The following is a 27,592-nucleotide window of genomic DNA, read 5'->3' on the forward strand; positions in this document are numbered from 1 at the left end:
TTTATATGTGCAACAAGGTAAGGTGTCCAGCGTGTATCAAGAGCTCCATAAATTACATCTCAAAAAAAATGGAAAAATAGAAGAATACCTCTTATTGGTAAATCCCAATAACTACCAACATCCACAGAAGCAACATCCATTTGCAATCACGGATCACATCAAACACTTTGCATCTATCTGTTAATGTAGTTTTACAATTCTTCAAAGGCAGCTGTACTTCATGTGGAAATGTGCTTCCTCTAAGTGCAGGCTGCCCTCCTCAACGCCGTTCATGAGGATCCCTTCTCAGCGATGCAGACCTTCTGCCAAGGCTAAGCATAAGGCTGGTGCCAAGATACATATTTGCCCAATAAGCTGTAATGGTTTAATATATCGAGTTGAAAATTCACCATTGGTATTTACTATGTTATGTGAATTAATCCTGTATTCCAAAACTATCATTAGGGCTGCTTTCAGTATAATTAATCAGCATGGCACATCTTGAAATTATTCTGTATGAAGAGAGTGAAAGCAGCTCAGGCCCCTAGCATTCTGTTGGTAAAGAATTTAATTGCAAGATGTGCTGCTTGTCAAAACAATATAAGTACATCCAAGACAGCGGGTGGGGGGAGGGTAAGAGGGAAGAGGATCCTGGATTCCCTCCTGATGTAATTGCCTTTAAATGCCTGAAACTGCAGAGGCTGGCCATGTGCTTTAGGAATTTTCTAATCATACTCTACAACAGACTGATTTAGGGATACCATGTCTTTTCACCACACACACACACACACACACACACACACACCAATAATTCTCCAAAGTTTCTAGAACTAAGTAAGGAGGGAAAAAAAAATAATGGGGAGTTACCTTTCCATGTCATAACACATGCTGTCATTTTTAAAAGACAAACACATTTTGGTGGGAATTTGGGATGAATAACCTGATGGATTCTTCTATCTCCTGTCCAAGACTAAGTGAAAGAAGATTGCTTGTCATCTCAGATAAACATGAGTTTGAGCTAGCTGTTCCCTCAGCTCAAAACCCTTTTCTGACTCTTGTCAGCATGATTTACAGTTGTCCCTTGGTATCTGTGGGGAATTCATTCCAGAAATTTCTCCCATGGATGCTCAAGTCCCTATATAAAAAGAGGTATTTGGATATAAGCTGCACATATTCTCCCACATACTTTAAATAATCTCTAGATTATAACCTAGTACAATGTGAATGCTATATAAATAGCAGCATTTAGATAATAACGGCAAAAAAGTCTACACATGCTCAGTACAGATGCAGATTGTTTTCCCAAATACTTCCCACCTGCGGTCGGTGGAATCTGCAGGTGCAGAACCTCTGGATATGAAGGATCAGCTGTGCTCCTGAGCTAAAAGCCCTGAACTCAGCAGCTTCTCTAATCACCTACTTTAAGGTAGGTTCCCATCTCCCACTCAACACTTTTTTCTCTCTCCTAATATTTTGCTTAATGTCATTTATAGCAATAATTGTAATTTCTGGTTATTTGTAACTATTCATTTTTACATATCTTCATTGTGGCATCTGATGGAAATTATTCCTAACACATCCCTTTTGTCTTCTTCTTGTGTTGCTCAACTTGATGTCAGCAGGCCTCTCTGGGGATGTGGGTGGCCTTGTGACTGATTTCCAGCCAATGGAATGTGAGCAGACTTAACAAGGACCATTTCTAAGCCAAGATTTTTAAGATATTCATGTGCCCCCTTCATTCACCCTTCACCCTTCAGCTGGCTCAGTGAAGACAGAAAGGCTGTAGGGGAGGGATACACCCAACAAGATCCCAGGTCCCCAGATCACTTGGAGGCCAGATCTGATCCCAGGTCCCCAGATCACTTGGAGGCCAGATCTACTTATTGAGGCAGGAACACCTGCCATGTACCATTTTGTGAGCAAGAAATAATCTTCTGTGTGAGCCATTAACATACTCTTTGGTCTACTTGTTACAGCAGCTAATATCATGCTTAAAAATGGACTCCAACTGAAATAGAGGTTTCATTATGGCAAAGGCTCTTTCTTGTTCATGACAATAGACTTACCACCTCTGTTTGGATACCGTAAAGTGCATGCATTCACGCATGCATAAATACATACTACATCTATAGTCCTACATACTGTGCCATAGATCAAGCATTTATATATGAATATAGATTTATAGGTGATGGAAAAACTTTGTCGAACAAAGATAATAAATTTAGAAACCTATGCTTTACTTCATAGTCTCCACGTGTCTTTGTATCTATCACGAGGACAATTAGAGCCCAATTCCTGTTCCTCCCCTCGCCATCCTCTCTGCCAGTCCAAACAAGGAAGGCTATGCATACAAATTTAAATCTTCACCTTGAATTGACTGGCTCATGTCAGTTAAAAACCAGACCTGTGATTTTTACACAGTCCATTGACATTAGCATCTTTTTAGTGTCATGATGAAGAAACCAGCTCATTGAGTCCCACTAAATTTCTCCCTGTGTCATGGCTGTTTCCATCCCCAACTTCTCTCCCTTTCCTTCCTCTACTCTTCCCCATGCCAACCAGAACTGAACAAAGTTGGATCCAACTGTTGTAGTCAGGCCAGTTTGTTAATCATAGTCTAGGGATTTAAAAAGAAAACATCCATTATAAATTGAAAAAAAAAAAAAAAAAAAAAGATTGTACCAGATTTCCAGATTTTCCAAAGGTCTTTGCCATAATGCCTTAAAGTATGAACACCGCCAAGCTCTGTGGAAAGTGATTAATTTCTTGAAAACATTCAGGTCACAGTAATTGACATGACCTGTGTAATTAAGCAGTCTCTGTTTACACACCAGAAGCCCAGGCGCTGTGGAGCTGAGTTTGCTTGACAGAATGTCTTTACATGTCAGGGGATCAACAACCTTTCTTATGTCCTCCTCAGTCACCTACACAGGCCCCTGATTGCTGCTCAGAGGAGACATGCTCTGTCATTGCTGTGTGAAGATCAGGCTGGCCTGGGACGCATACAGAATGTGCCCAGAGAAGACAGCCACTTAATAGGCCAGGGAGGGTGTTTTCCATCTGATGTCTCCAGGACTCAGGTTTTCAATATCACTGGTAAAAGCCACATTGAGATGTAAAGAGTAAACCAGAGTTTTCTCATGACAAAAAGACAGTTTTTCACTCTCCCTCAGAGGCAACAGGGACACAAAAATATTTGGAACCAGTTTCCCAATTCGTGTGCTGTGAGAAAAGTGACCGAAATGATTTGCCCTGTTCCTAAGAAACCTTCATCCCGTGTCACCATGACACATCTGTCAGCTGTCGGCTGTGACGGCTGCAGAGAAGGCTACCTCTCCCTCCTGTTCAATCCTGAGACTTGGGACCTTCGGTGTGATTTCTCAGCAGAGTGCTCTGCAGTGACTGAGGCTGCTTCAGCTCAGGCCTGGTGGAAAACTGGCCCAAACCTCCACAGGCAAGGCAGAGCTTAGGCTGCTGCTGATGTGTAAAGTGTCCTACTGCTTCAGTTCTCTTCTGGAACAATGCTCAGGCCCTTCCCCTTGGGGCAACCCCATCCCACCTCTGCTGGTGAACCTCGGGGCTGTTTCAATGTCCCTCACACAGATAGTGTCTTGAGGCTCCATTAGGGCAAGTACCCTGTGAAGCCCCTCTCTAGTTTCTCCGCATTCAATTGTAGGCAGTCTTATGGCTCCTGGGTGAAGCCCATATTGCCCATAGGATCTTCCTACCAACTCTGGAAATTTTCCTTATTGTTCTAAAGCATCAGGTAATATCTGAATCAGTTGGCCTGGGCAGCACCACCACCTCACCACTGAGTAGGTATATAACGTTGAGCAAACTGCTTAACTGCTCTAAGCCTGTTTCTTCATTTATTAAATGAGAATAATTCATATTTGCATGTTCTTAACAGAGATACTATAAAGATAAATATAACTCATGCAAAATGCTTCACATAGCATCTCTCATAAAATAAGTGCTTGCATTAGTTTTATCTTCATCATTACCACAATGTCAATGGATGTACGTTAAGGCTGACATGTGGGCACAAGTATATGGAGCACACTGAGTGTAGGCATGGATGACAGCCATATGCCCAGCGCGTCGGGCAGTTAGGACGGAACCTACCTCAGTGAAGCGAGGAAGAGAAGCCAGCTTTATAAAGGATGTAGAAAAGAAAAGAGAAAATGAGGAGGACCCTGAGTTCAACTTGGGGCTTATGAAAGGAATCTCCAGCACACATCTGGATAGCTAGATCTGAACCTGGGTGTCAGTCTGAGAGCCCCTGCTCCAGGCTCCTCACTGAACAAACAGCAGTTATGAGGCCAGGGGTGGCAAAGAAGAGCCTGGAACCCAAGGAGAGGTCTGGACCACCAAAGAGAACTTGGGGGACCCCAGCATTCACAGGAAGGCAAAGTACATCCTTTGGAGGGGCTTGAGAACGGTGAATGGCGTCACAGAATGCAAGGAAAAAGAGATTCCAGAAGGACAGAGTGGCCACCCCGTGAAGTGATATAGAAGAAGGAAGGAGGAAAGGGTCAAGGAGGAAAATGATTGGAGAAAATGTTGAAAGACTGGATAAGGGATTTAGAAGTTTTGCCTGTCTTGAGGCAATTCATTCACTCTCTGATAGTATAAATATCACATGTCTACATGTAAAAGACCAAGTGCTAATTGAGTAAAAATCATAAAAGAAGAAATGTGTCAATGTACAGAGACACAATATAAAATGAGTTGATGTTCATCCTGCTAAAGGTTTCTCTGTCCCCTCCTGGGAGGTAAAGAGTGGGTAATAGGAACAGAGCAAGTTGAACCTGAGATCCAATAAGAAATTCATCAAGACTGATAGAGACGCAGCTCTTCTTCAACTCAAAAACTGACTCCAAGACAGTTGTTCCTGGGAAGAAAGGTCTGTCTGTTTTAGGGGTACTTAGGAATCAGAGGCAAGAGCTTTGCAATGTTCAAAAAAAAAAAAAAACATATTTATTTAAAGGCTAGTGTAGACCTTGTATCAGGCAGTTCTTGCAGCTAATCAAAAGATGTAGAGTCTCCAGGGAGAGCTGGTCAGAACCCATGGTTCTCAATCAGGGACATTTGACCTCTCTGTCCCCCACCAGGGTACATTTAGTAACATAAGGAGACATTTTGGTGGTCCTGCTTGGGGAAGGGGGCTGTTCTCTACTGCTGTCTACTGAGTAAAGGCCGGTGACACCACTAATCCCCCAATGCACAGGACAACCTACCCCAACAAAGGGTTGTCAGTCTGAAGTGGAACCATGTCTAGGCTGAGAAACTCTAGACTGGACTAATAGTGATGTGTCTTTGATTTATTACAAAATTTTCTCCAAAGGCTTACATTTATATTTTATCACTTACAAATTACTTATATAGGCAAAATGTTTTCTTTTTTTCACATGTAGTGAAATAAGCAGAATCATCATTCCAACTTCATCTTACAGTTGAGAAAAACTGAGCCCCTGAAAGAATGTGAGAAATCTCCAGAAATCTAACTTGTACCTCCTCATTTCAATAGCCCTCTGCTAAGCAAAGAATAAGTATTTAATGTGCAAAAATAAAACTTCGTAGTCACTCTCAAAAAGCATAGACTGAATTGGCTTAGCATCTTGTGTAAGAGATAGATTCCTACAACTCAAGGCTTATAGACATCTCCCTAGCAGGTCCTACAAAGTTCTAGGCAAATTCTCCTTGGGGTTCCCAGTGTTACCAAGTCCATCCCAATTCTGCTGTCCTGAGAAATATAGCAAAGTTGATCCTTGGATTCACAAGGCATTGTACATGTTTATTAGAATAAATTATTTCATACCTAGATGATATGCTTTGTTCCTAAATCTAGCTTGGTCAAAAGAGCTATATGGCTCATTTCAAGATGAAAGCAAGATACAAAACAGTATGCCCTAAAACTCAAGCTCAAGTTACAATATGTAGCAACACACTTTGTATTATCACGTGTCTCATTTGACCAGCTTAATTGCAGAGCTAACTCCAGCTCAACAGAAAATGGACTGTGTGTGAACCAGAGGTTCCTCAGTTTATTAACAGGGTCAGGAGCTAGCCAGGGGAAACATTTTTTTTCTGAGAATTTAGGAATCTTTGGATTCTCTCCATTTATCTGTCAAAACAAAAGGTGATGAAGCCAAGACAATTTTACAGAACTACTTCAGAATCTCAGGAGAGAATGCCTTTCATTGGATATGTTCTTATATGAGACTAATAAGTCTCACCTCCTAAAAACATCATCTTGTAAACTACGAGATATTGACAGCCACAGTCAATGTTCAAAACCATCCCTTTCTCCCACCAGAGAATGTGTAGCTAGATTTTTTTCAAGGGTCTCTCAGATTGTACGTTGCAATCTACACTTAAAGCTGGCTAAATGGACATAAGAGCATACTTCAAACACCATGCTATTTCTCTGATGGACTGTATAAGCACACGCGATGTATGGGTCATTACTCTCATGAGGACACGAACATGGAAAATGCAAATAAGTTACCCATAAAATTAGATGGAGAGCAACACAAGGGTCTGTAACTTAGCTACTGGAACTGTGGTCCATCAAACTGGCATTACCTGGGAGCTTGTTAGAAATGCAGACTTCCAACCCCACCCCAGACCTCAATCAACATTTTAACAAGATCCCAGGGGGTGCTCAGCAACTTCAGGTTAGAGAAGCATGGTGTCTAGAATTCAGCAACCTTCCCTAAAACCCAAGTGCCATTTTGTGTCCTAGAAATTAATCCATTTATTTTGTCCTCTTTGTCATTTCATAAATGTAAGTTCTGTGAGGTGGTGGCAGATCTGACGGATGCTTGAGAAGATTTGTATCTGCTGAGCCAAGACATTTCTGAAACAGAACTGAGTATCACCCATTCTGTACTAGACATCAGCTTCTCAGGGGTCCATGTATAATAGGCAACTGCTGATAACATTCCAAGATTGGAAGATGGGAGCAGACAGACAAAGGAGGAAAGGGGGACCATAATTATAACAAAGAACACTTTACCAGTTTTATTCTTTACTTTTGCCTACTGGTTTTCTACTTACAAGATTTAGGGGAAGAGGGTATTATGTTTATGTACTTTCCTGAATCTGTGTGTGTTTTGCATAGAGTCCATTCAGGAAGCCTAAACCCAACTCTGAGTATACCACCACCTGCACCAAAGAACGCAGGTGGAAGAGCCTCAATAATTGTCTGATAAAAACAACTCCTACACTGCAGACACATGGGAACCCCAGGTCCCACCTGCTCTCCCCCTCTCCTCTTGGGAGACAGCTGGACTCTGAAACTTCTGCTCTTACCCTCTCTTGATATTCATGTCATTATCAAGATTTAAGACAAGATTGACGCACCTGGAATCTCCGCATGTCACGTGGATTTCCTGCATTCTTTAGGCAATTCTGGTTGCATTTGAGGAAAAATTTCAAGAAGAACCTGTAAAGAAACAAATCATCATGATTAGTATTTCAGTCCTGACACGGGGCAAAAACGTAGGCAAGTCGCTTCTGGGTCATGTTTTCTTTTGTTTTTACTCATTTTCTGAAATATTAAGAGTGACGTCATAACCAGGATTTTACTTGAGCCCGTAGGTTTTGTTATGCATCCCAGCTGGACCTTCTTGATGAATCCTGGATACTGCCAACAGATCTCACAAAAAGGTGAGTCCCCAAGGAAATATTTTCACTCATATGGGGGAAGTTCTTCGCCATAATTTAAGAGAGGTTTCAAGAGGATTTAATTGTTGGAGAATTCTCACGGTCCCCAAGCACAACATGTAATTTAAACCCTTTAAATTCACAGATGAGGAACAGCAAAATATGTCCTGGATGAATACAAGGATATGGTAAACACTTCATCCCAGCATCTCCAATTAAAACGTGCTCATTAGTTGTATCCAGAGGTGGATAGGACTCACGTGCGACTGAGCTCCTTTGACTTCTCAAGTATCTCCTGAATGTATTTTTTACACTGTCTGCTGCAGACAAAAGCTATTTGTGATGGACTAAGGATCTTCCTGACTCCCTGCTACCTTGGTTTCTGAATTGGCTCTAGAGTGAAATCCACGGATTTTACTTGGTAAGATGACCGAAGGGTCTAATTTGGCAAGAAAAATCCCAGCTCTACTGGTATAAGTATTAATAGTACCTACTTTAATGCTCAGAAACTTCCTGTTACAAGTGATACATTATTATTACATGGTCACCCTGTAATGTTCTGAGTTATTTCTTATATAATCATCACAGTTGTTAAATACCACATTGGGAAGGCAGCAGGTATTAAAGAAGGTGGAATTCATGGTGACCACCTCCAGGTAAACCCCTCCATCTCATCTCTGTTTTGGGGGGGAAAGGATTTTTAAAGTCATCTAAATTCTGCAATCCCTTTTATTTTAGGCCTATACATACCTATGAATTTCAGGACCAAAGCTTTTCCACAAATATCAGAATGCATTAAAATACTGGCCAATTAAATTCTGAGGAATTCTCTTTTCTTTACCTCTCCCCCATCTCTACACTGGATTGAAATTCCCACCTTGATACAAGCAACTTGTGAAGAACTATCACTCCATGGTGCCCCCATCTGATTAGCTCAGAGCACAATGTCTGTCAACCCCACAACACTGGGGGTCTCTATCATTAGCACACTGCACAAAGAGAAGCCAAGTTCAACCACTTTCTGAATATTCATCCAAGAAAAGTCCCAGCGGAACCTCTTCCTCCCTGGTCCTTCATTTGTTTTTCCATATTTTTTATTGGTGCATTAGAGTTGTGCCTAATTTGGGAATTTGTCGTTACACGTTTGTCCATGCATGAAATACAATAATGTAATTTGGCCAGTATCATTCCCCTATATTTCCCTTTCCCTCCTCCCTCTCCTCTCCCTGGTCTTTTAGCCTCTGCCAAGATGGACGTATGGTGTGGGAATAAATCCTCCAAGAGAAAGAATAACTTTTTCAACCCAAAGAATAAGATTTTAAAATGCCAACATTGTCCTTAAAATGGCTCTTTCAACATTATAAAACCTGTGACACTCCATCAATGACAGAATCCCAGCTTCCAGACTCTATCCACAGAGGCCAAAGCCTATCCACCTTTTATCCAAGACAAATGACTCAGGAAACTCTGCTGAAGGCCAGCTATGTGCAAAGAAATCCAACTCTGGACCCCCTTCCCAGCGTCAAGGACGACACTGTCATGGCCTGGGGCCCTCTTTCAAGACTTGGGAAAGTCTGTTCTATTGAAAGAGGACCTGAGGCCACTCTTTGCAATGCCCCATTCCTCTGAGCTCTCCAAAGTTGACCTGACAGAGCCCACGTGATTTTCATGAATCATTTAATATGGTAACCTGGTGGGAGTGAGTCCCCCATATGGCCACCACTCAATACATACCCAGGGACACTGAGATGTGAAAATGTCTTCCTTCAAGAATGGCTAGATAGAAGGCCATATCTAAAAGTCACTCCAGGCCTCAGGGGGACAGATGAACATTATAGTGACATGAGAATTGGAAAAAATTCTCCTGGTGGTAGAAAAGCCATGAACTTTAAATATTCCCAGAACAGAATTCACACCCTGACTCTGCCAGGTGCTTCCAACCTCAACTCCAGCTTTTCTTATCTATAAAATGGGCACAAGAGGGGTTTCACCCTCACAAGGCAATTGTGAAAATGAACCTAGATAATGACAGCCCCTAACACACAGGAAGCCTGGGGATGGTGACGATAATGACAACAGTGACTCCCAGGTAGCACTGCTTCCCAGGAGCCCAGGACACTGCTGAGAACTTCAAACACGTTTCCCATCCAAACCTCCTACACAACCTCTGCTCTTAAAATAGAGAAATGAGAAGACAGAGTGTCAGAGAAGTTAAATGGCTTGTTCAAAGGTGAGTCAATGTGAGTTTAGAATTCAAATTTAGACAGCACAGCTCCAGAGATGCTAAAAAGTTTTAGTATTACTAAAAGTATCATAGCTCTTCACCACTGTGCTACTGTAGTGTTAGTCATAACAGAAGTGGTGTGGTAATGATATTAATAGTCATCGTACCACTGATAGTAAATGTACTATAATAGCAATTGTGCTAATAGGAGTGAATAAGGGTACCACTGAAAGATCAGCACGGTTATTTGCATGGCAGCGGCATGGACATTATGGAGGGAGACATTAGTGTTGTTCCTCCTCCAGTGGCCCCCCGCCTGCTTCCCTGAGGTTGGTAATAGTTGCTGCCTGTGTGTGTTTAAGCCATTTGAGCCCGGCCCCGACAGCCAGCTCCAGGTTGTGTTAGAAGGAGCTGTCAGCACACTCTCTGGCCTCTTCAAGTCAGATAACTGCTAGCCACCCCGAGGGGGGCCAGCTGGGGCCAAAATGGATTTTGAAAGACAGGCAAACAGGACGCTAGCCCTGCCAGAGAGAAACAGAATCAAGGGAGCAGGGGATCTTCTGCCTCAAACAGGAGCAGGGCAAGGCGCCTGTCAGCAGCCCATCGTTAGCACAAAAGCTATGCCGGGCACACACCAGATCCCCATTACCCGAGGCTGCCCGCCACTTGGACTGCTGGCAGAATCCCCTGCCCGCCCCCTCGGCAGCGGATCACTTGCTGAAACTGAAGTCTTGACCATCTGTCGTGGGGAAGACACAGCCGTCAACTGGGTGCCTGGGGCCTCACACAAGCCCTTATGTGGCAAAGACACTCAGAAGGGCCAATTCTTTTGGGGAAAGCCAGTCCTCCCCCAGGGAGAGCCTCAGGAATTCTCTCCAAGTCTTCCCTTACGTAGAAGCCAAGTGTCTGACCCTTTCAGATCACACTTCCTTAAAGGAACTGAGAAGAGTCAGGAGGAGTTAAAAATATCCTCACTGAGAGACAGAGTTAGACAGGGCACACAGATTTGGGGGATGATTTATCAGGCTAAATGTATAAGGCGTTTATAGCCCAGGGACACGCGCACGTCTGCTGGCCTTCGGAGAGGATCTCAAATTCTGAAGAGGCTCTTAACAAGGTGGAGGTGACTGTAACTCAAAACCTCACTTTTGTCTAAGGAATTGCCGCATTTTGTGTTGTTTGATAAAGTGTTGTCAGGAGAAAGAGTGTGACCTCTTCACCCCAATAGTGGGAAATTGACCCGCAGTGGGATGAAGCCCTTACTGACCCTGTAGAGTTCCAAGGAGTTTCAGAAACTCCAGGACACACAGCCCCACTGGGATCAAACCCCTTTTTAACTCGGGTGTTCTTTTTGAGGAGCTCCAGGGGTAGTTTGCAAGAAACCCAATACTTTCTGTTAACTTTTGATACACGTAACATCATCCTCTGTGCGCTGCGCTATTATTCAAAGAATCTAAATCCCCAGCATCTGACTCAATCCTCACAGAAGTCCTCTCAATTAGGCATGCTGGGAATTATCAAACCCATCTGAAAGGCAAGACAACAAAGACCCAACAAAACCGAGACACAGGCAAAAACTAATCTCCTAGATTTACCAACAGGACTAGTCATGGTGTAAGTTTCTGTGAATCATAGGACTTTCTAAGTGACCTGAGCCAACATTTAACCTAACCTCCTCATTTTGCATGAGAAACATGAGTGACCAGGAGATGGGACAGTGTTCACTAGTTCATAGTGGTTATGAGAGTGAGAATGGTAACCCCCTGTCCTGAACTCTAGTTTATGATCTTTTCCAGAGTGATGATACCTTTTCAAAAGCCAATCTAACAAGAGCTCAACAGTTGAGCTCTTGAACTTTTCAGTTCACTTCAATTACGGAAAGTGACAGTCATAAAACCAAAAGTGACATTCCATTAAAAGTTGTGTTTAGGTTCATCAGTCAGACATAGGACATTAGCCCATCACTGAACCAACTGAAGGAGACACACAGATTGTAGAACAAATTTGCTTATTTGATGATACATCAGTATCACATTTTACCAGTCAACAGATGATCAGCATTTAACTTGAACACGGTATGCTTGCTAGCTTCCATGCAATTAGTAAGGTACTGGAAACCAAAGAGTAACTCTGGACTTCTCCAAAAGGAGAATTGATTGAATTCACCAGTAAGATCAGACTCATCCATGTGAAGATGTAAAATAACAACAATAACAACAACCACCCATCTCTGTATGCACAGTGCTTGGTTAGGGACCTAGAACAGAATCTCGAATCTCCAAAGGGATAGACATAGAGGCTTTCTACAATGAGGACAACCATGAAGTGTGCTGCAATAAGACAAATGGGTTCATTTAATCAATTCCTTGAACTTAACTGACCTCAATAAAATGGGGCAATAGGAGTCCCTCTCCCCCAGGACCACCAGGCAACTCCCAGCATGATCTCAGTTTGACTGCATAAAAAATTGTGTGACTTTAAACAAATCATTCAATCTCCCTGGGCCTTACTGTTCTCATCTGTAAAATGGGGGAAAGAACAGAACCTACTTTGGGAAGTTCGTGAAGATTCGAGGAAATAACCTCAGTCGAGGGTTATAATAGTTCCTGGTACAGAGGAAGCAATAATTCTTACCACCATTTATCCCTGGCAACTGCACACTGCTGAGCACTAAAAGGGCTGAGATTTCAGAGATGAAAAGTATTATTCTCTTTGTAAATGTTAAGGTTAAGAAAAGAAGCCAGGCCCCATGTACCTAATGAGAACTACGGGTTTTGCTGAATGACCTACAAAAAGAAAGTATCACCAAGGAAAGGCAATAACGACTATAGCAGCTTTACACATAAAGGGAAGAAGTAGGGGCTTAAATCATAGAGGACTCCAGCTAGTCAGAACTGAAGGGCACACACAGTAAAACTGTCCATTAGGCACCAGCTTGTACGTCGTTAATTATTATGCAAAGCTCTGCAATGGATCAGGGCCGAGCAGGTTGAGTTTTTACCTCCCCCCACCCAAATTCTAAAACGTCACGTTTGGTTGTTTGCAGCAGCCCTCTTAATGACCAGGCGGGCAAGAAAAAGCATCGGGGCACCTCAACCGAGACATAAAACCCCCATTTGCAACCTTAAGACTCCCCGAAAGTTCCCCTGACTTATGCCTGCAGATGGTTATGTGGCAGATGATCCTTCTCAAAGATATTCAGGACACGGAGGCGCACTCTGGCCCGATGCAGCAAACAGCTGTGTGGAAACAACTGTGGGTCCCTTCTGGGCGAAGTTCAAACTGCTCATGCACACACACTGGCGGGCGAGAGGAAAGTGTCTCGGGACCAAGGGGACCTGTGCAGGAGCCTTTCCATAGGCTGCACCACCCCCTTGGCTGTGACAAAGCACAGCACAGCTTCATTCCCTGGTCGAGCCTACAGACCACAGCAACCAAGAGGGTCTTTCCAGGAGTATAAGAATCCTCCCCAATTGAACATATTTAGCCAGGATGCACCTATTGATATTCCTACCCAGTCCACCAGAGCTGCTGGGGACTGTCTCAGAAATGCCATTGCTTCCCCAGGACAGCCCTCAAAGGTGCAGAGTTCCATGAAGTGGCAGACAGAAGTCCTTTGGCCACTACCACAAAAAATAGTTAGAAAGGCCAAACAGCTAGAAAGAGAAAACGCTATTTTCAATGTCAAAGAAAACTCTTTGGCTCCTAGGACACAGAAGGAGTTGTAGAGTACAGTTCATCCATGTGAAAATGATACCCGAGAGTCTGCCAATATCCCAGGGATGCCACCAGGGCAGGCTGAGGAGGTGGGACCTGTGTAAGGTCTGAACACGTCTCCTTTTCTACACTAAAGAGCACTTCTGGAGGGAACCTGTGCCCACAGTTCTGCTTGTGGGGTGGGGAAAGGCAGGTCACAGAGGCCTTTTACGCAGATGAAGCAAACTCTTCCCACAGGGGAAGGTGCACGGATGCCAGGCTGTGGCTCTATCTTGGGGATCCCAGGGGGAGAGCATGTGGCTGCCCCTATTCTTGGCCACTGACTTCAAGAAGTTTACCTTTTCCTTTGGCCAAGGTCCCTCAGATCTTGGGCATTTCTGGAAAGTGTTCTCAGCCTGGAGGGATGAACATGATCAGCTTGAAAAGGATTCATTACCTCAGAGCTCAGTTTGGCCTTGTTGTGGGGACATAATTAGTGGCAAGGATTTAGAAGAGAAAAAAAAAAAAGGTGTTAGAATAGCATAGCCGTTGACTAAAGAATGTAAAAATAGTTCTAAGGAAAAGAAGCCAATGCAAATAGTTCTCCTTATGCTGAAAGTCAAATCTGAAAGGTATAGAAAAGGGTCAGGGTAGTGAGGGAAGAGGAGGGGACAGGTAACCTGCAGATGAAGGGGAATGAAGACATCACAACTCCTGAGAAATGACACAAAGAAGGGACCTCAGAGTGAGAAAGATTTTTAACACTGACCACTGCTTACCTGGCCCACCTGATTTCCCTAGCAAGGTCTGAGTGGCCAGTGAGAAGGGATGACACCTTCCATGCATCCTGAGTGTCCATGTGGCACAAGAAGCCTTGGTCTTCAGGGAGAATCTCTAACAAATACTACCCAATGCCAAGAGTCAACATGCATCTTGCCAATGCATTAAGGTACACGCTGGCCCTGGGCAAACATCTGAACTCAGCCTGATAGTTTTATATGTACAGGAATCAGGCAGATCACATAACCAAGGGTTTGTCTGTCCTTCCGGGGGCTGAGGACAGACTGGGTCTTAAAATGTTTCCATTAACAGGAAGACAATCCACAAGGAAATACTGAGCACAGAGCTCCTGCAGACCCAGGGACAGGTTTTGAGCACCTCTCTGTGTTACTGGTACAAATCCTTCCCCAGACTGGAAAAGATGCAAGTGCAGGTGACAACTTTGCCTCAGTGACAATGACCCACCCAATAAAACCAAGCAAAAAGAGTGAGGCAGGAGAGGCCTCCATGCCTCCACTCCGTAATTATTATGGTAAACATGAACTATACCATGTGTAAGGTCTGTCCTAAGTGCTTTGGACACATTAATTCATTTACTCCCTCCAAACAGCTCTATGAGACTCTATTTCTTTTAGGATTTTACACATAATGCTACTGGAAGGTCATGTGATTTGCCTAAGGTTTCCTATCTAGCAACTGGTTAGAGCCAGGGTTTGAATCTAGACAGTTTGGCTCCAAAGTCTACATCAATTAAACTACATTTCTTAGTTGATTACATATATATATCATGATGGGGATGCAGATCGATGACCAAAATGTGGCTATAGTAATCATTACCAGATTCATTAAATATTAGAGCTGAAGCCAGCATTAAAATTTCTGGCACTTTCACTTGGATAATCCCAATTATAAACTTTAATATGCTTCAGTTTTGTTAGACTACTCTCAATCTATTTGTGACCCTCAAATGCATTTAGCCGTAATGAAGGACTAGCAGATGGGTCTGATACCACAGCCAAATTGAACATGCAGAATAATGGCCAAAGCAAAACCAAGCGATCTGGGCCTCTTGGGAGGAATCAGTGACCATCATCTCAAGGATTTAGTTAAACTATATTTAGTGATGAGTCCCACAGTCGTTACCTTTGAATGTCTTGAGCAGACAGAAAGCCACGGGTTGAAAAGAAAACACTTTCATTATACTTTTCAATATATGCATGTTTACAATTTTGAAGCAGATTCATTTAGAAATCTGGTGTGACAATTTCACTTTTCCCTTCTCAGGACTCAAGGGTTTCAATATTAATTTCCCCTGTGGAGGTGACAGATGCCATAGAGAGATCAAGAAGTTCAAATGCACAGTAAATGAAGCACAGGGCTTTCCCAGACTCTCAATTCACTCTTCTTTCTAAGTCTTCACAAAGTATACATTCATTGTCATTTATTCATTTGCTGACTCAACCAACAAATCTTTCCAAAGAACCCAATATGTCCTGATTCTCCCTTAACACCAATTGTACTAAGATCACAATGACTTTAGTCCAAGTTTTTCTCCAAAAGAAAAATAAAAGAGAAGGAAAGTACTTAAATTCAAATTTCCAAGGAAACATTTGACTCTTAGGATAATAGAGTATTTGAGTAACTGCCAATATCAATATTAATTAATTAATATTTAAAATATCAATGTGTCCTGGTGTTCTAGCAGGGGGAGGTCAGTGACTCTGTACCATTTGCTAAAATAAAGAATTCTAGAACAGGAGGAGGATGTGGGATGACCTACTCAGATACTCTTAACCTAGATGGTGGACATGGGTTCCTGGGGTCAATAATGAGCCTTCAAGGCACGTTAGCCTGTGCTGGTCACCTCCCAGAACCCTCTGCTTCACTCACATTAAGCACATCCAGTGCCCTGATTGGGGCGTCTCCTTCCTGCCTATACCCTTGGGTCTGAAATGTCTTCCTCACCCTCACCCCATCTTGGCTTGCCATAAGCCCACCAATTCAGGTGTAGCATAAATGGACTGTGCCCATGGAACCTTCTCAGAAGGCCCAGTTAGGACTACAACTTTCAACTCCACTGTGACGGCACGTGTCACACTTGTTCCTCACTCCAAGTTATTGTAATCACCTGCCCCTCCATGACACTACAGCCTACTTGAGAGTCTCTCAATTCCCATGGCACATAGTACATCTGTGTACAGAAAGCCCTGAAGGAATAGCTGACTTAAATCAACTATAAATATTAATGGCAGTTAACTTTGAATTATAGCATAAAGATTATTTTTTTCTTCTTCACATTTTCTTTCATATTTTCTGAATTTTCCACATATTGGCATTGCTTTCATGAAAAAATAAGCCACTTTGTTGTTGTAAAATTTGGATATCTTTCAGCACGAACCTAGGGAATGTTGTCCCTGTTTTGCAATGGATAAGCTAGGAAATAAAGATAATGAGTGGTTTTCTCAAAGTCTCTGTGCTCCAAGATTTGCCATTTAATTTAAACAAGGAGAGTTAAGAGCTATCCATCTCACACTTTGTAAAAGGTAGATCATTTATTAGTTTCATGCATGCATAATTCATAAAAGAGCAGATTCTACACCATTGGTGTCCTTAATGTCCTACTTAAAACTTTCTCAACATCAAAGTTTAACATATTTTCTCCAACTTGCACCTGATATTGTTCTTAAAGTATTTCCATATCACCCAAAGAGACAGAAGACCCACAATCTAATAGAACTGAATATGCTCTCTGCAAAATTTTACAGGTCATTTTGTTGACTTTTTCAAACCCACTAGTTAAAACTCTTAATGGTTTGCTATTTCATCATTCATCCTACTTCCTTAGGTCATGCATTTATTCATTCAGCAAGTCTTCCTTTCAATAAATATTTACTAAGCACTGACTATATACCAAGCCCAGTGGATCCAGAGACAACCAGTGCCTGCTCTGCGGAAGCTAATTAATGTACAATTCTCAGATCATCTTCATCAAAATTACCTGAGAAACTTGCTCTGACAGAGACAGAGTAGGAGACAAGGCTTTCAAGCAATTCTGGTGCATGTTAAAGCTTGAGAATTGATAGCTAATTGACTTCAAATAAATCAACAATAATGTCAGTCCCATGTGATAAATGAAATGATGGGATTTTATACAAGCAAGAGTAAACTGCAGAGAAGAGATGGCCCTCTCATCATGTATCAATGAAATTTAGCACAAAAGCTTACATCAAGTCTCTCCTGAGTAAAAAGAACGAAATTCCCTTACCCATCCTAAGAAAGAAAAGGGGTTACAGCTTGCCTGTGAAGGCTGATATTTCACCAATATTTGCTTCAAGGGGGGAAAAAATTAGCTCACTTTTCTGTAAGAAAAAAATATATATATAGAGAGAGAGAGACATGGAGAAAAGGGAAAGGAAGGGGAAAGAAGAGGAATTAGGTGAAAAAGCTCTTCCTTAGGAAAAAGGCACAGAATCTAAGAATGAAAATTATTTAGGAATCATTTTCAATCATTATCACCTTTTAAAATATCTCACCCCGTGTGTCTGTTCACTTTTTCTGACACACATTCTCTGGTCCTAACCTCAGCTGTTTGTGTCACACAGGCGCACACAACACTGGGAATAATGAATTTAATTTCAGCAATGGCTTCCATCAAAAAAAAATCACTGTACCCCAACACATCACACAAGCTGAGTTCAGATAAAAACAAGAGACTCCTTAATTTGGATTCAAAGCTCAGGACCGGTCTTCAAATAAAAATAACCAGCGAGCATTGTGCCCACAGAGCACTGGCAATAATCTCATGAGCTCCCAATTATTCCAGTTCATATTATGGACGATCCAATAAGTCTGTATGTTCTAGTCCATAAAAATAGAAGAAGAAATTTATCATTTTGAAATCAGAATGCAAAATAGAGCCTGACACTTTATTAAGCACTATTTCTCATGATATCATAAGGATGCTGATGGAAAATGAAACCCAAGCAATATACTAGATGAACAATGACACCATTTAGTCTTCTGAGGGTGCTTTGTAGCTCACAGGTCATTCCCTTGCCCTCCCCACAACATGTCACTCTTGAACAGTCTCAGTTTAAACCAGAAACATGAGAAACAAAGCTCCAAAACAGGTTTTATTTTATTATAAAAAATGATCAATCATTTCATAAAATAAAGAATGCTAGAGTATCAGGAGGACTTAGAAATTTCTAGTATAGGTATTCTTAGCCTAGAGCCCATGGATGGTCCACCTGGTGTTCTTGAACCCTCCAGCACTATATGCAAATTTGTGCACACATGTTTTTCTGTGGGATGCTTCCAAAGGTTTCACAAGACTGTGGAAAGAATTCATGAGTTGACTGTCCAGAATCTTCGGTCTCCTCATTTGATAACAGTCCTCCATTTTCCTTCTGGAACTTTTCTCTCACTCAAGAATCTTGCATTTCAGTGGCATGGACTTATGCCATACTTGGGCCAGAGAGGTACACGGGGTCAGGGTATCACATGCCCCAGTGAAATGATTGCTTTAGAGATGGGCATGTGGCCCAAATTCAGTCAACAGGACCCAATCTGAACTAGTCATGGGACTTCTTTTTGAGCATCTTAAAAAGAGATGAGTTTCCTTCTACTGGATTTGAACCTGAAAACAGGTGAGGCTGACTTGCTGGGAAATTCAATATATTAGAGAGGACTCCATAATAGAATAGGACCCATTCATATCCCAGGACCATCACAGACCAAATAAACACTGACTGATGGAAGGGAGAGGTCACATCCTCCAATGCCCTTCAAGAAAGTTGGGTTGAGATGGAGATGAGGACAAAATGATCACATTGAGAAGGCAGCAGGAGAAGAGAGGGTCTCAAAAAAAATAATATATGTGTGTGTGTGTGTGTGTGTGTGTGTGTGTGTGTGTGTGTGTGAAAGAGCAAGACTACCCTGTAAAGTCCTGGCAACTTTCCTGCTTGACAACTTCAATGTCCATGCCTCCTCTCAGGTCATAATCTTATGTTGAGTACCTTTTCTGAAATGCTTAAGACCAGAATTGTTTCAGATTTTAGATTTTTTTTTTCAGATTTTAGAATGTTTACATATATGTAATGAGATGTTTCAAAAACCCAAATCTAAATAAGACACCATTTATATTTCATAAACACCTTATCACAATAGCCTGAAAGTACTTGCTTTTTTCGTTGTTGTTGTTTTTAGGTTTTTGCCTTTTAGTTCAATAGCTTTACCATGGAGCTTTGTCCTTTATTCATTTTTTTTTTTTTAATTTTGAGACAGGTTCTTGCTAAGTTGCTTTGCACCTTGCTGAATTGTTGAGGCTGGCCTTGAACTTGTGTTCCTCCTGCCTCCCAAGTTGCTGGGATTACAGGTGTGTGCCACCGGGCCTAGACTAAGTAATTTCATACACTATTTTTAGTGTACTTGTGTTTGGGCTGCAACCCACAATCTGAGGTCATGTATGAAATTTTGAACTTATGGCATTATGTTGGTGCTCACAAAGTTTTAGGTGCTGGAGCTTTTCAGGAATTTTCTGATTGGGTATGCTCAACCTGTACGCATTCACACACACACACACATTCTTGAATATATTTTTTTTTCACAGAATTACTCTATACTTTTAACATGGTAGAATTTTTTAATGTAAGTGCTTTAAGCTCAGTTCCTACAGAGCCCAGGCAGGTACCATCAATGAGTGAGCTAGACTGCATACAGAACCACAGGCAGTACCAGAAACCGTGAGAACTGAAGAGTAACGTCTCCTCAACAGGGACAACTCAGCTCTTCTCCAGCCAACTGACTCCCTGGGGCAACATGGGCCATGCAGCTAGTCCTTCCCACCTGAAGAGAAGCTGGGAATACATATTGCAAAGTGTGAAGTTTGCCAGTTTCCCAAACAATTGAAGGGCCAGACAAAATAAATCTGGGAGAAGAGTCTGGGTTTGCATCTCCTGCTCTAAATACGATGCCCAGAGTGGCAGCAAGTCATGATCTACAGGGCTCGGACAGGGCCTCTCTGTGCCTGTTTTTATTTATTTTTATTTTTGGTACGGGGGATTAAACCCGGGGGTGCTTAACCATTGAGCAACATTCCCAGCCCATTTTAGTATTTTATTTAGAGACAGAATCTCGCTGAGTTACTTGGGGTCTCACTAAGGCTAACATGCTGAGGCTGGCTTTGAACTCGCAATCCTCCTGCCTCAGCCTCCTAAACATCTGGGAATACAGGAGAGCACCACTGTGCCCAGCTCTGTGCCCATTTTTAAATTAAAGCATAATAGCAAAAGAAGGACCCCTGTGGCTCCACTAAATGGGACCCCTTTAATTTAAAAAAAGGAAAAACAAAATAGTTATTTCTCCTGAAATAAAATGTCTTTTTGGTTTGTTTTGTTATTTTGAAGCATCGTGTCACTTGGACCCCAGGTGTTGGCAAGCTTGCTTGACTCCCAGACCCATGGCAGCTGATATGTTGGGTGAAGGGAAAAGTTGGGCGAAGCATCTGGTCCCAGAGGCAGAAGTGACAGTGCACATTTACCAGCATGAAGCCGTCCGCAGACAGCAAATAGAGGCACAGGGAAAACCTCCAACACCCACCTGTTCACAGCTGGATTTCCCAGGGCACTTAATTCAATCAGAAGCTGTAAGTTTTAGAAGCATTTTACAACCAATTAGCCATACAGGAAACAAAACATCTGACTCAATGCCTTCCTCCCTGCTACTAAGCAGACTGTGGCCTCAAAAGCCAGCCATTTGGAACTCCATGTGCAAGAAGATACCCAGCCCCAGCCAAAGCAGGTTTTATCCCTTTTCCATTGAAAGGAAGGACCATGAATCTGGACAGGCCTCATTGGCATGAGTCACTCCCATTTCCATACAGAGCCCCCAATTCACCGAGCATGTGCCAGGCACTGGGTCCTTACAGGAATCATTCCAAAGAGTCCTTACCACTGCCCCATAGTTAGGGCCTACTCATATCTCCATTTCATAGATGAATATAGTGAGGCCAGAGAAACTGGTAAAAGAGCCCAAGGTCACACACATGAGAAGTGGAAGAACCAGGATCAAGCCCAGGATATAGTTCACCAAAGAACCCAAAGCCCTAAGATAGAGCTCACTCCTGAGGTTTGTACTGAGCTCAGAGTGAAGCTGTGTGATGAGAAGCGGCTTCTGGAGCGTGCAGGGATAAACCTAGTACTGAAAACAGGTATGTGTACTTTAATTAAGATATTGGCCACAGTTCTTCACTCAGTCAAGAATAATTTTTAAAGGCTATAATTTTTAAATTATGCTTCACTTAAACTCTTTTCTTTATTTGATCTTCACAAAACTTCTTGAAGGATGTGCAAGGGTCGGAGAAAATCAGCCCCATTTGATGGATGAGTCCAGTGACGATTTGAAAGGTCAAGTGGCAAGGCCACAGTTGCCAGCTGGTTAGTGGCAACTCTGCTTCTGATTCCCAAGTACACCTGCCATTGGGACTACTCTTTATGTCTGTGAACATGCCAACTTGCCCTACCTCTGGGCTCTGGAGTGATCTGGTTCTAGTTCTTTCCCAGCCTTCACATCTCCCTCAGCTGACACCTCAGAGGATGCCCTCCTGCATCCTACCTCCTGCATCCTCCTCTTGGTCCCCATCACTAACATTCTCACCCATCGCCTATCACAGTGCTTGGCATTTGGCATTCAAATATTTACTGAACAAATGAATAACTGAATGAAAGTTCGATGGTTTCTTTTTAAATTTCTTTTAGTTGTAGTTGGACACAATATCTTTATTTTTATTTATTTTATAAGGTGCTGAGATCAAACCCAGTGCCTCACACATGCAAGGTAAATGCTCTACCATTGAGCTACAAACTCAGCCCTGGTTCGTGATTTTCTGAATTTTCTAATTTGGAATGGTGACAGCAGGGCTTTCTCCCATAGCACTTCTGGTTAAGTCCTTCATAGAGTAACATAAATCCTGCCCAGCAACACATAAGGACTCACCACTGAAATGAGACCATGGTGGCACACTCTCCCATTGCCCAAACACACACACTTATTCTTCAATATATTTCCTGTTGACTCAAGTCTGAATTCTTGTTGGGGAGACCCATAGGACATAGCAGTAAAAAATAAAATGCTTATAACCAGGTGCGGTGGCACATACCTATAATCCCAGTGACTCTGGAGGCTAAGGCAGGAGGATGGCAAGTTTGAGGCCAGTTTTAGCAATTTAGCAAAACAAAAACAAAAAACAACTAGGGATGTACTCATTGACAGAGTGCCTGCCCTTGGGTTCAATCCCCAGTACCACAATAAAATTAAATGCATATTAGTGAATAATTTTCCCCTTAAAACAAACTAGGGTCTTCAAACTTAAGCAAAGAAGAAGCAACAGGTGGATACAGAAAGCTAAATGGATGATGGATGTTCCTGATTCTTCTTCCTGAGTTTTCTCCTCTCCCTCTGGGGACCTCCTGCTGATGGCCACCATGTCTAAGGGATGATTCCTAGCATCCTCCCTCCCCAATCTAAGTCATGATCTGCTTGAACCAGACAGTATGTGCCTCTCCCAACCAGGCAAACCAAGCAATCTACTTTCAGAACACATTTCCCTGAACCCTTAGAGGACTTTGAATGCTATTTTTAATAAAGAAGCCTCTTCCCTTGTAAAGATAATGATGCTGACAAACTGCTCTCAAACTGAGCAGCATGGGAAAATGTAGGATTTCATGTTTCCCCTGGAACTGTGGGATCAAGTTTGCATGCACACTGTGGTATAATAATCCTAGCCAAGAGCGCTCGGTGTATCAACTTCCCCTGATGATGTTGGAATTTTCTTTTTTGAAGGATTGCTCTAAAGTAGCCTTGCTGAATTCTTTACCAAAGTGTTAGGTTTTAGAAAAATAATAATGAGGGAAAGCATAGCTGATATTTATTGAGTGGTTACTATGTGTCAAGCACTAGGCTTAGTACTTACTCTATTTTAATCCCCAAGGCAGCCCTACACCCCCCATCCACTCACCGACCTTCCACTTCTGCCTGGGTTCTTCAGGTTGAAAACAGCTGAATCATAGTTTAAGAGGCTCGTCTACTCACAGTTTGTTTAGGGCAGGGATAAGCAAAATTTGAATTGCAGAGTCTCACTAGACAACCTGCCATCCGAAGGACTGGAACCAGTTCTCTGAGAACCTAAGTTCTCTTTGCCACTGGACGATACAGTCATGAACATGCACTTAACAGATACCTTACTTGTCTTAGTCTTTAGACACGCCCTGGTGAAATCTGCACACATGCCTGTGCATTTCAAAAATTAAAACAGAATGCAAAACTTCCTTCTGTCTCTGAAGCAATCAGTCCTGTCTTTTGTGATCTGGACCAAACCTGCCTCCTTCCCTCTTCCCCACTTCCTGGGAGCTCTGCAGCAGCCACACCGGACGGGCCCCTCCTTCTTGTCCTGTGCATCCTCTCTGCTGAGCCAATTCTGCACCTTTGTGAAGTCTGTGACTCTCCCTCCTAGCGTACTCCCTCTTGGCCCCTCCCTTCCCTTCTCATCTGAACAAGGAATTGTCCATCAAATATCATATGCCCCAGGGCACTGCACTGATCTCCCAAGCAAATATCCCCAAATTCTGTCCTCTGTGCATCCACCAAAATACGATACTGCAAAAACCTCAAGGCTGATATCTCTGTTGCCCCTAAAAATATGTTCCTGCTCAGACACTGTCATAGATTTTTATCAAAGTCCCAAACAATGACGTTTCACCAACATTCCAAATACACCCTTTTCAGTGCTAATAAGTTCTGAACTAGAATCCCGCACTGGGTTATTTATTCTCTTTGAAATGCTCCAATTTCTTCTTTCACAAACTAAACAGATGAGCAAGCATAAGTGCTTTGGAGCCTCAAATAAGACGATCCACTCACCGACCATTTTATGATGATGTTAGGCAGAAGTTCTCTATACCAAACACGAAGAGGGGGAAAAATCCACTTAACACTGATTTCTTCCTTTTTGCTAGAAAGCTTTATAAGTTGCTTTTTGGTCTCACCTAGCGGAAGGGTCACTGCTTTAGCTGAGATTGTGACAAGCCTCTCTAGAATTAGAGTACTTTATTATCACATTAGTACTGGGAAAAGTCACATAATTAACAGAATTTATCCTCATTTACTCTGTAAAGGCACTAATATTCCATCTCTCTGCCTCTGTTTAATTACTTGCCTTAACACAACGTTTTTTTTGTTCCAAGCTGACCCTTCATGGGCTCATCTACAGAAATGTGTTAAAACTTCTTTTCCCGTCCACTCCGTTTAAGTTGCTAGACTGTGTTCATTTGAATAAGCATAAGAGGTGCACGAGGGTCTGTCATAGTTCACACAATGCCTTTGAATTAGCAGCGCTGACGGTGTCGTGCTTTAGCTGGAGATTCTCTGTTCCGAGTAAGTGATGACAGCCACCAGAATTACTGTTAATTGTAATATGACACTGGCACTTCACCGGCTGCATCTAGTGGTAAACTAGCATTAGTTCAGGTATCGGAGAAATTCAGAAAGTGAACACCAGGGCGCTTCAAAATCAGCAGTAACGCTGACTATCACAAGCCACCTCCCCAGGTACTGCTTCTTCATACCTGCGAGCCCAAAAGAACAGCAGGACCACACACACACACACACACACACACACGCACAGACACCATGTCAAAATAAAGCCACTGTAAGATAACAAAGTCATCATTAGGTGACACGCCTGGGAAGTCCTGGGTTTGCTCTTTCTTTAAGACTGCTTTTTTCTTTTTCTTCTTCTTCTTTTAGGCAGTAAAGTAAAAAGGTCAAAACACTAAGACTTAAATGACAAACGTAGTGAAGAATGAATTCCTGCTCTCCTTTTTCTGAAGCACAGATTTGCTTTTAAGTATGCTCCTGTGTTTCACATGGAGAGAGCCCACGGCATGGTCAGGAGGAGGGGAGAGAAGACGACGTTGGCTTGAACAGGCCTGTTGGTCTTGAGGTAGCCAGTCCCCTTCTAATGGAAGGTAAATTCCTCCTGGTGAGGCCAGGAGTGGGGATGGACTGGTGGCAATGAAACAGTGGGTAAGTGGGCAGCTGTCCGGGTTCCTTAGACCGTGACCTTCAACACAGGACTCTGGTGGTCTTCTCCCCTCTGGGACACATGGGTGGTCTCAGAGATGTTTCACACCTGCCATTTCTCTTGTCTTTTTTTTTTTTTTAATCAGTGGAAGAATCACCTCCACTCTGTTTTTGCTACCAGAGCTGCATCTCAATTGGGATGTGAAAAAGAACAGATGTCCGTGTCATCCAAGGGACCTACGGCAAACTCTGTCGGTCCTTGTTCCCAGTTAGTATACCCTGTGGGCCTTTGTATATTACCTGGAAATATAAGTGGAAAATAGGTGCCTTCTCTGACTTCCAAGTTTAGCTTAATTGTTCTTTTCTATGGGGCCTTCCTCAGCCTTCTAAAGTCCTTCTATCTTCCCAGGTCTAGTTAAGGTTCTTTTAGACTGCCAAGATTTTCCTAAGGTGCTCAAGGTCTGTGAGTGTCTTCTTACGGTATTTACCAAGGTCATTTTATATTTAGGGTGTCTGTGCATGAATCCAATTGCTTCACTTGGCTGTGAACACCTAGAGGGATTATAGGGGTTGCAGCTCTGCCTAACCTCAGCCACCACACTTGGGGTCACTCTGAGCTAAAAGTGACTAATTCACTTTTTCACCTAAAGTAGGCATTTCACTTGATCTTCATTCAAACACTTGTTGTTCCCTGAAAGTTTCACATTTCCTATTTCCAAGTCTCTCCCTCTGCTTGGTATGTCATCTATCTACTGGAAGGAAGTCAAGTTCGTTCTTCTAGACCAAATCCAAAGCCACCATGATAGTATTGACCAAAACATCACTAAACTCCAACGGCTTTGATTCCAGCCCACTTATCTTCTCCTACCTTATTACAACTTACCTGCATTTACATTTCTTATATAGTCATTTATACTCTAAGCATCTAAGAGGAAGAAGCATAGTTGATATAATTCTGTTTCCTCCACAGAGTTTGGTGTATCTTGGTGAATGAACAGATATTAACTGACTACTTTGAGATCTCCAGAGAAATAAGAGAAATTTTAATGGACAAACTTCTATAGGATGGCCCATAAACTTCATCTGTGGCTGCTATTAATGATGAAGTCATCATGATTATATTGTTCTTGTTCTTTTTATTAGAGGTACCATTTTTGAGTGCTTACTATAAGCAAAGTAATTTGCTAAGCACTTTACTAACTTCTCATTCAATACAACCACTCTTAGGTGGCAACTACTAAGATAATGGACTATTCATAGTCCATTTATCTAAAATTAAAATCTAGTACATGAGAAATTTTGGATTCAAATCCAGGGCCAAGGCCCTTTGAAATCCAAGTGCCTATTCATAACACTGTTTATAGCCAGCTTACCGTGACGCAGAAGGTATTCAGGATGTTTGTGAAGGGTGGAATTTTCCCTGCCCTCCTACTCCACCTGAGTCTCATAGGAACGAGGACCTGGAGTATGAAAGTGACCCCATCCTTCACTTGGAGACAAGTCGCCATGGTGTGGAAAGGAGCCACTTCTCATGGTTCTCATTGGCAATGAACTTGGCCGTCACCTGGGCATGGTTCTGTTCAGTGCAACAGAGCCCTGTTCAACTTAGAAGGACTAGAAGACTCTCTAAGCCTCCTCTCTCCCCGACTGCTTGCGTCTTCTCAGCCCTCGCAATCAGCTTGAACTTTAGAGGGGTTGTTACTTAAGGCCCCATGTGGCAACGAGTGCCATTTCTGACTGCCTCCTCTTCCCGTAGTCCCTGTCCATGGTGCGTCCTACATTTCCATGGTACATGTGTCTGGGGCACAAACACCTCAGAACCTCAGCATCATCATCATCACCATTACCTAAATCCCCAGCGCCCTGCAGAGGTCAACATGGGGCCTCTCACCTCCAGCTGTTCCACCATGTCAGTGTCTCTGTGAGCAGGACACACATTCCAGAGCTGGGTGGATTAACCTCCAAGATGACACTCAGTTTTAGCTTTAGCCTCCCTAAATCCTCAACAAAAACTTTAACAGCCAGATCTGATTTAGGACCTTAACTGTAAATCTCCTCTCTTCTCAGGCACTCACTAAAGGGATGAGTAGAATCAATTCAGACCTTTTCTTGCCACTTGCGCCCCATATCCCCTGGAGGTTTCAAGGTGATGGGTAAGAACTT

The 27,592-nt window shown here is 42.6% G+C and overlaps 1 protein-coding gene across 4 annotated transcripts in view; it reads right to left on the bottom strand.

Moving 5' to 3' along the window:
- Nucleotides 1–27,592, bottom strand: part of Ebf1 (EBF transcription factor 1) — a 374,922-nt gene that overhangs the window by 131,011 nt on the left and 216,319 nt on the right. For all 4 annotated transcript variants that reach the window (XM_047556315.1, XM_047556314.1, XM_047556313.1 and 1 more), the window contains exon 7: nucleotides 7,348–7,429. In XM_047556315.1, the coding sequence (XP_047412271.1) occupies nucleotides 7,348–7,429 (82 nt within the window). The remainder of the gene's footprint in view (nucleotides 1–7,347; nucleotides 7,430–27,592) is intronic.

This window comes from Sciurus carolinensis, chromosome 6, assembly GCF_902686445.1.
Source record: "Sciurus carolinensis chromosome 6, mSciCar1.2, whole genome shotgun sequence".
In the NCBI taxonomy this organism is placed as follows: Eukaryota; Metazoa; Chordata; class Mammalia; order Rodentia; family Sciuridae; genus Sciurus; species Sciurus carolinensis.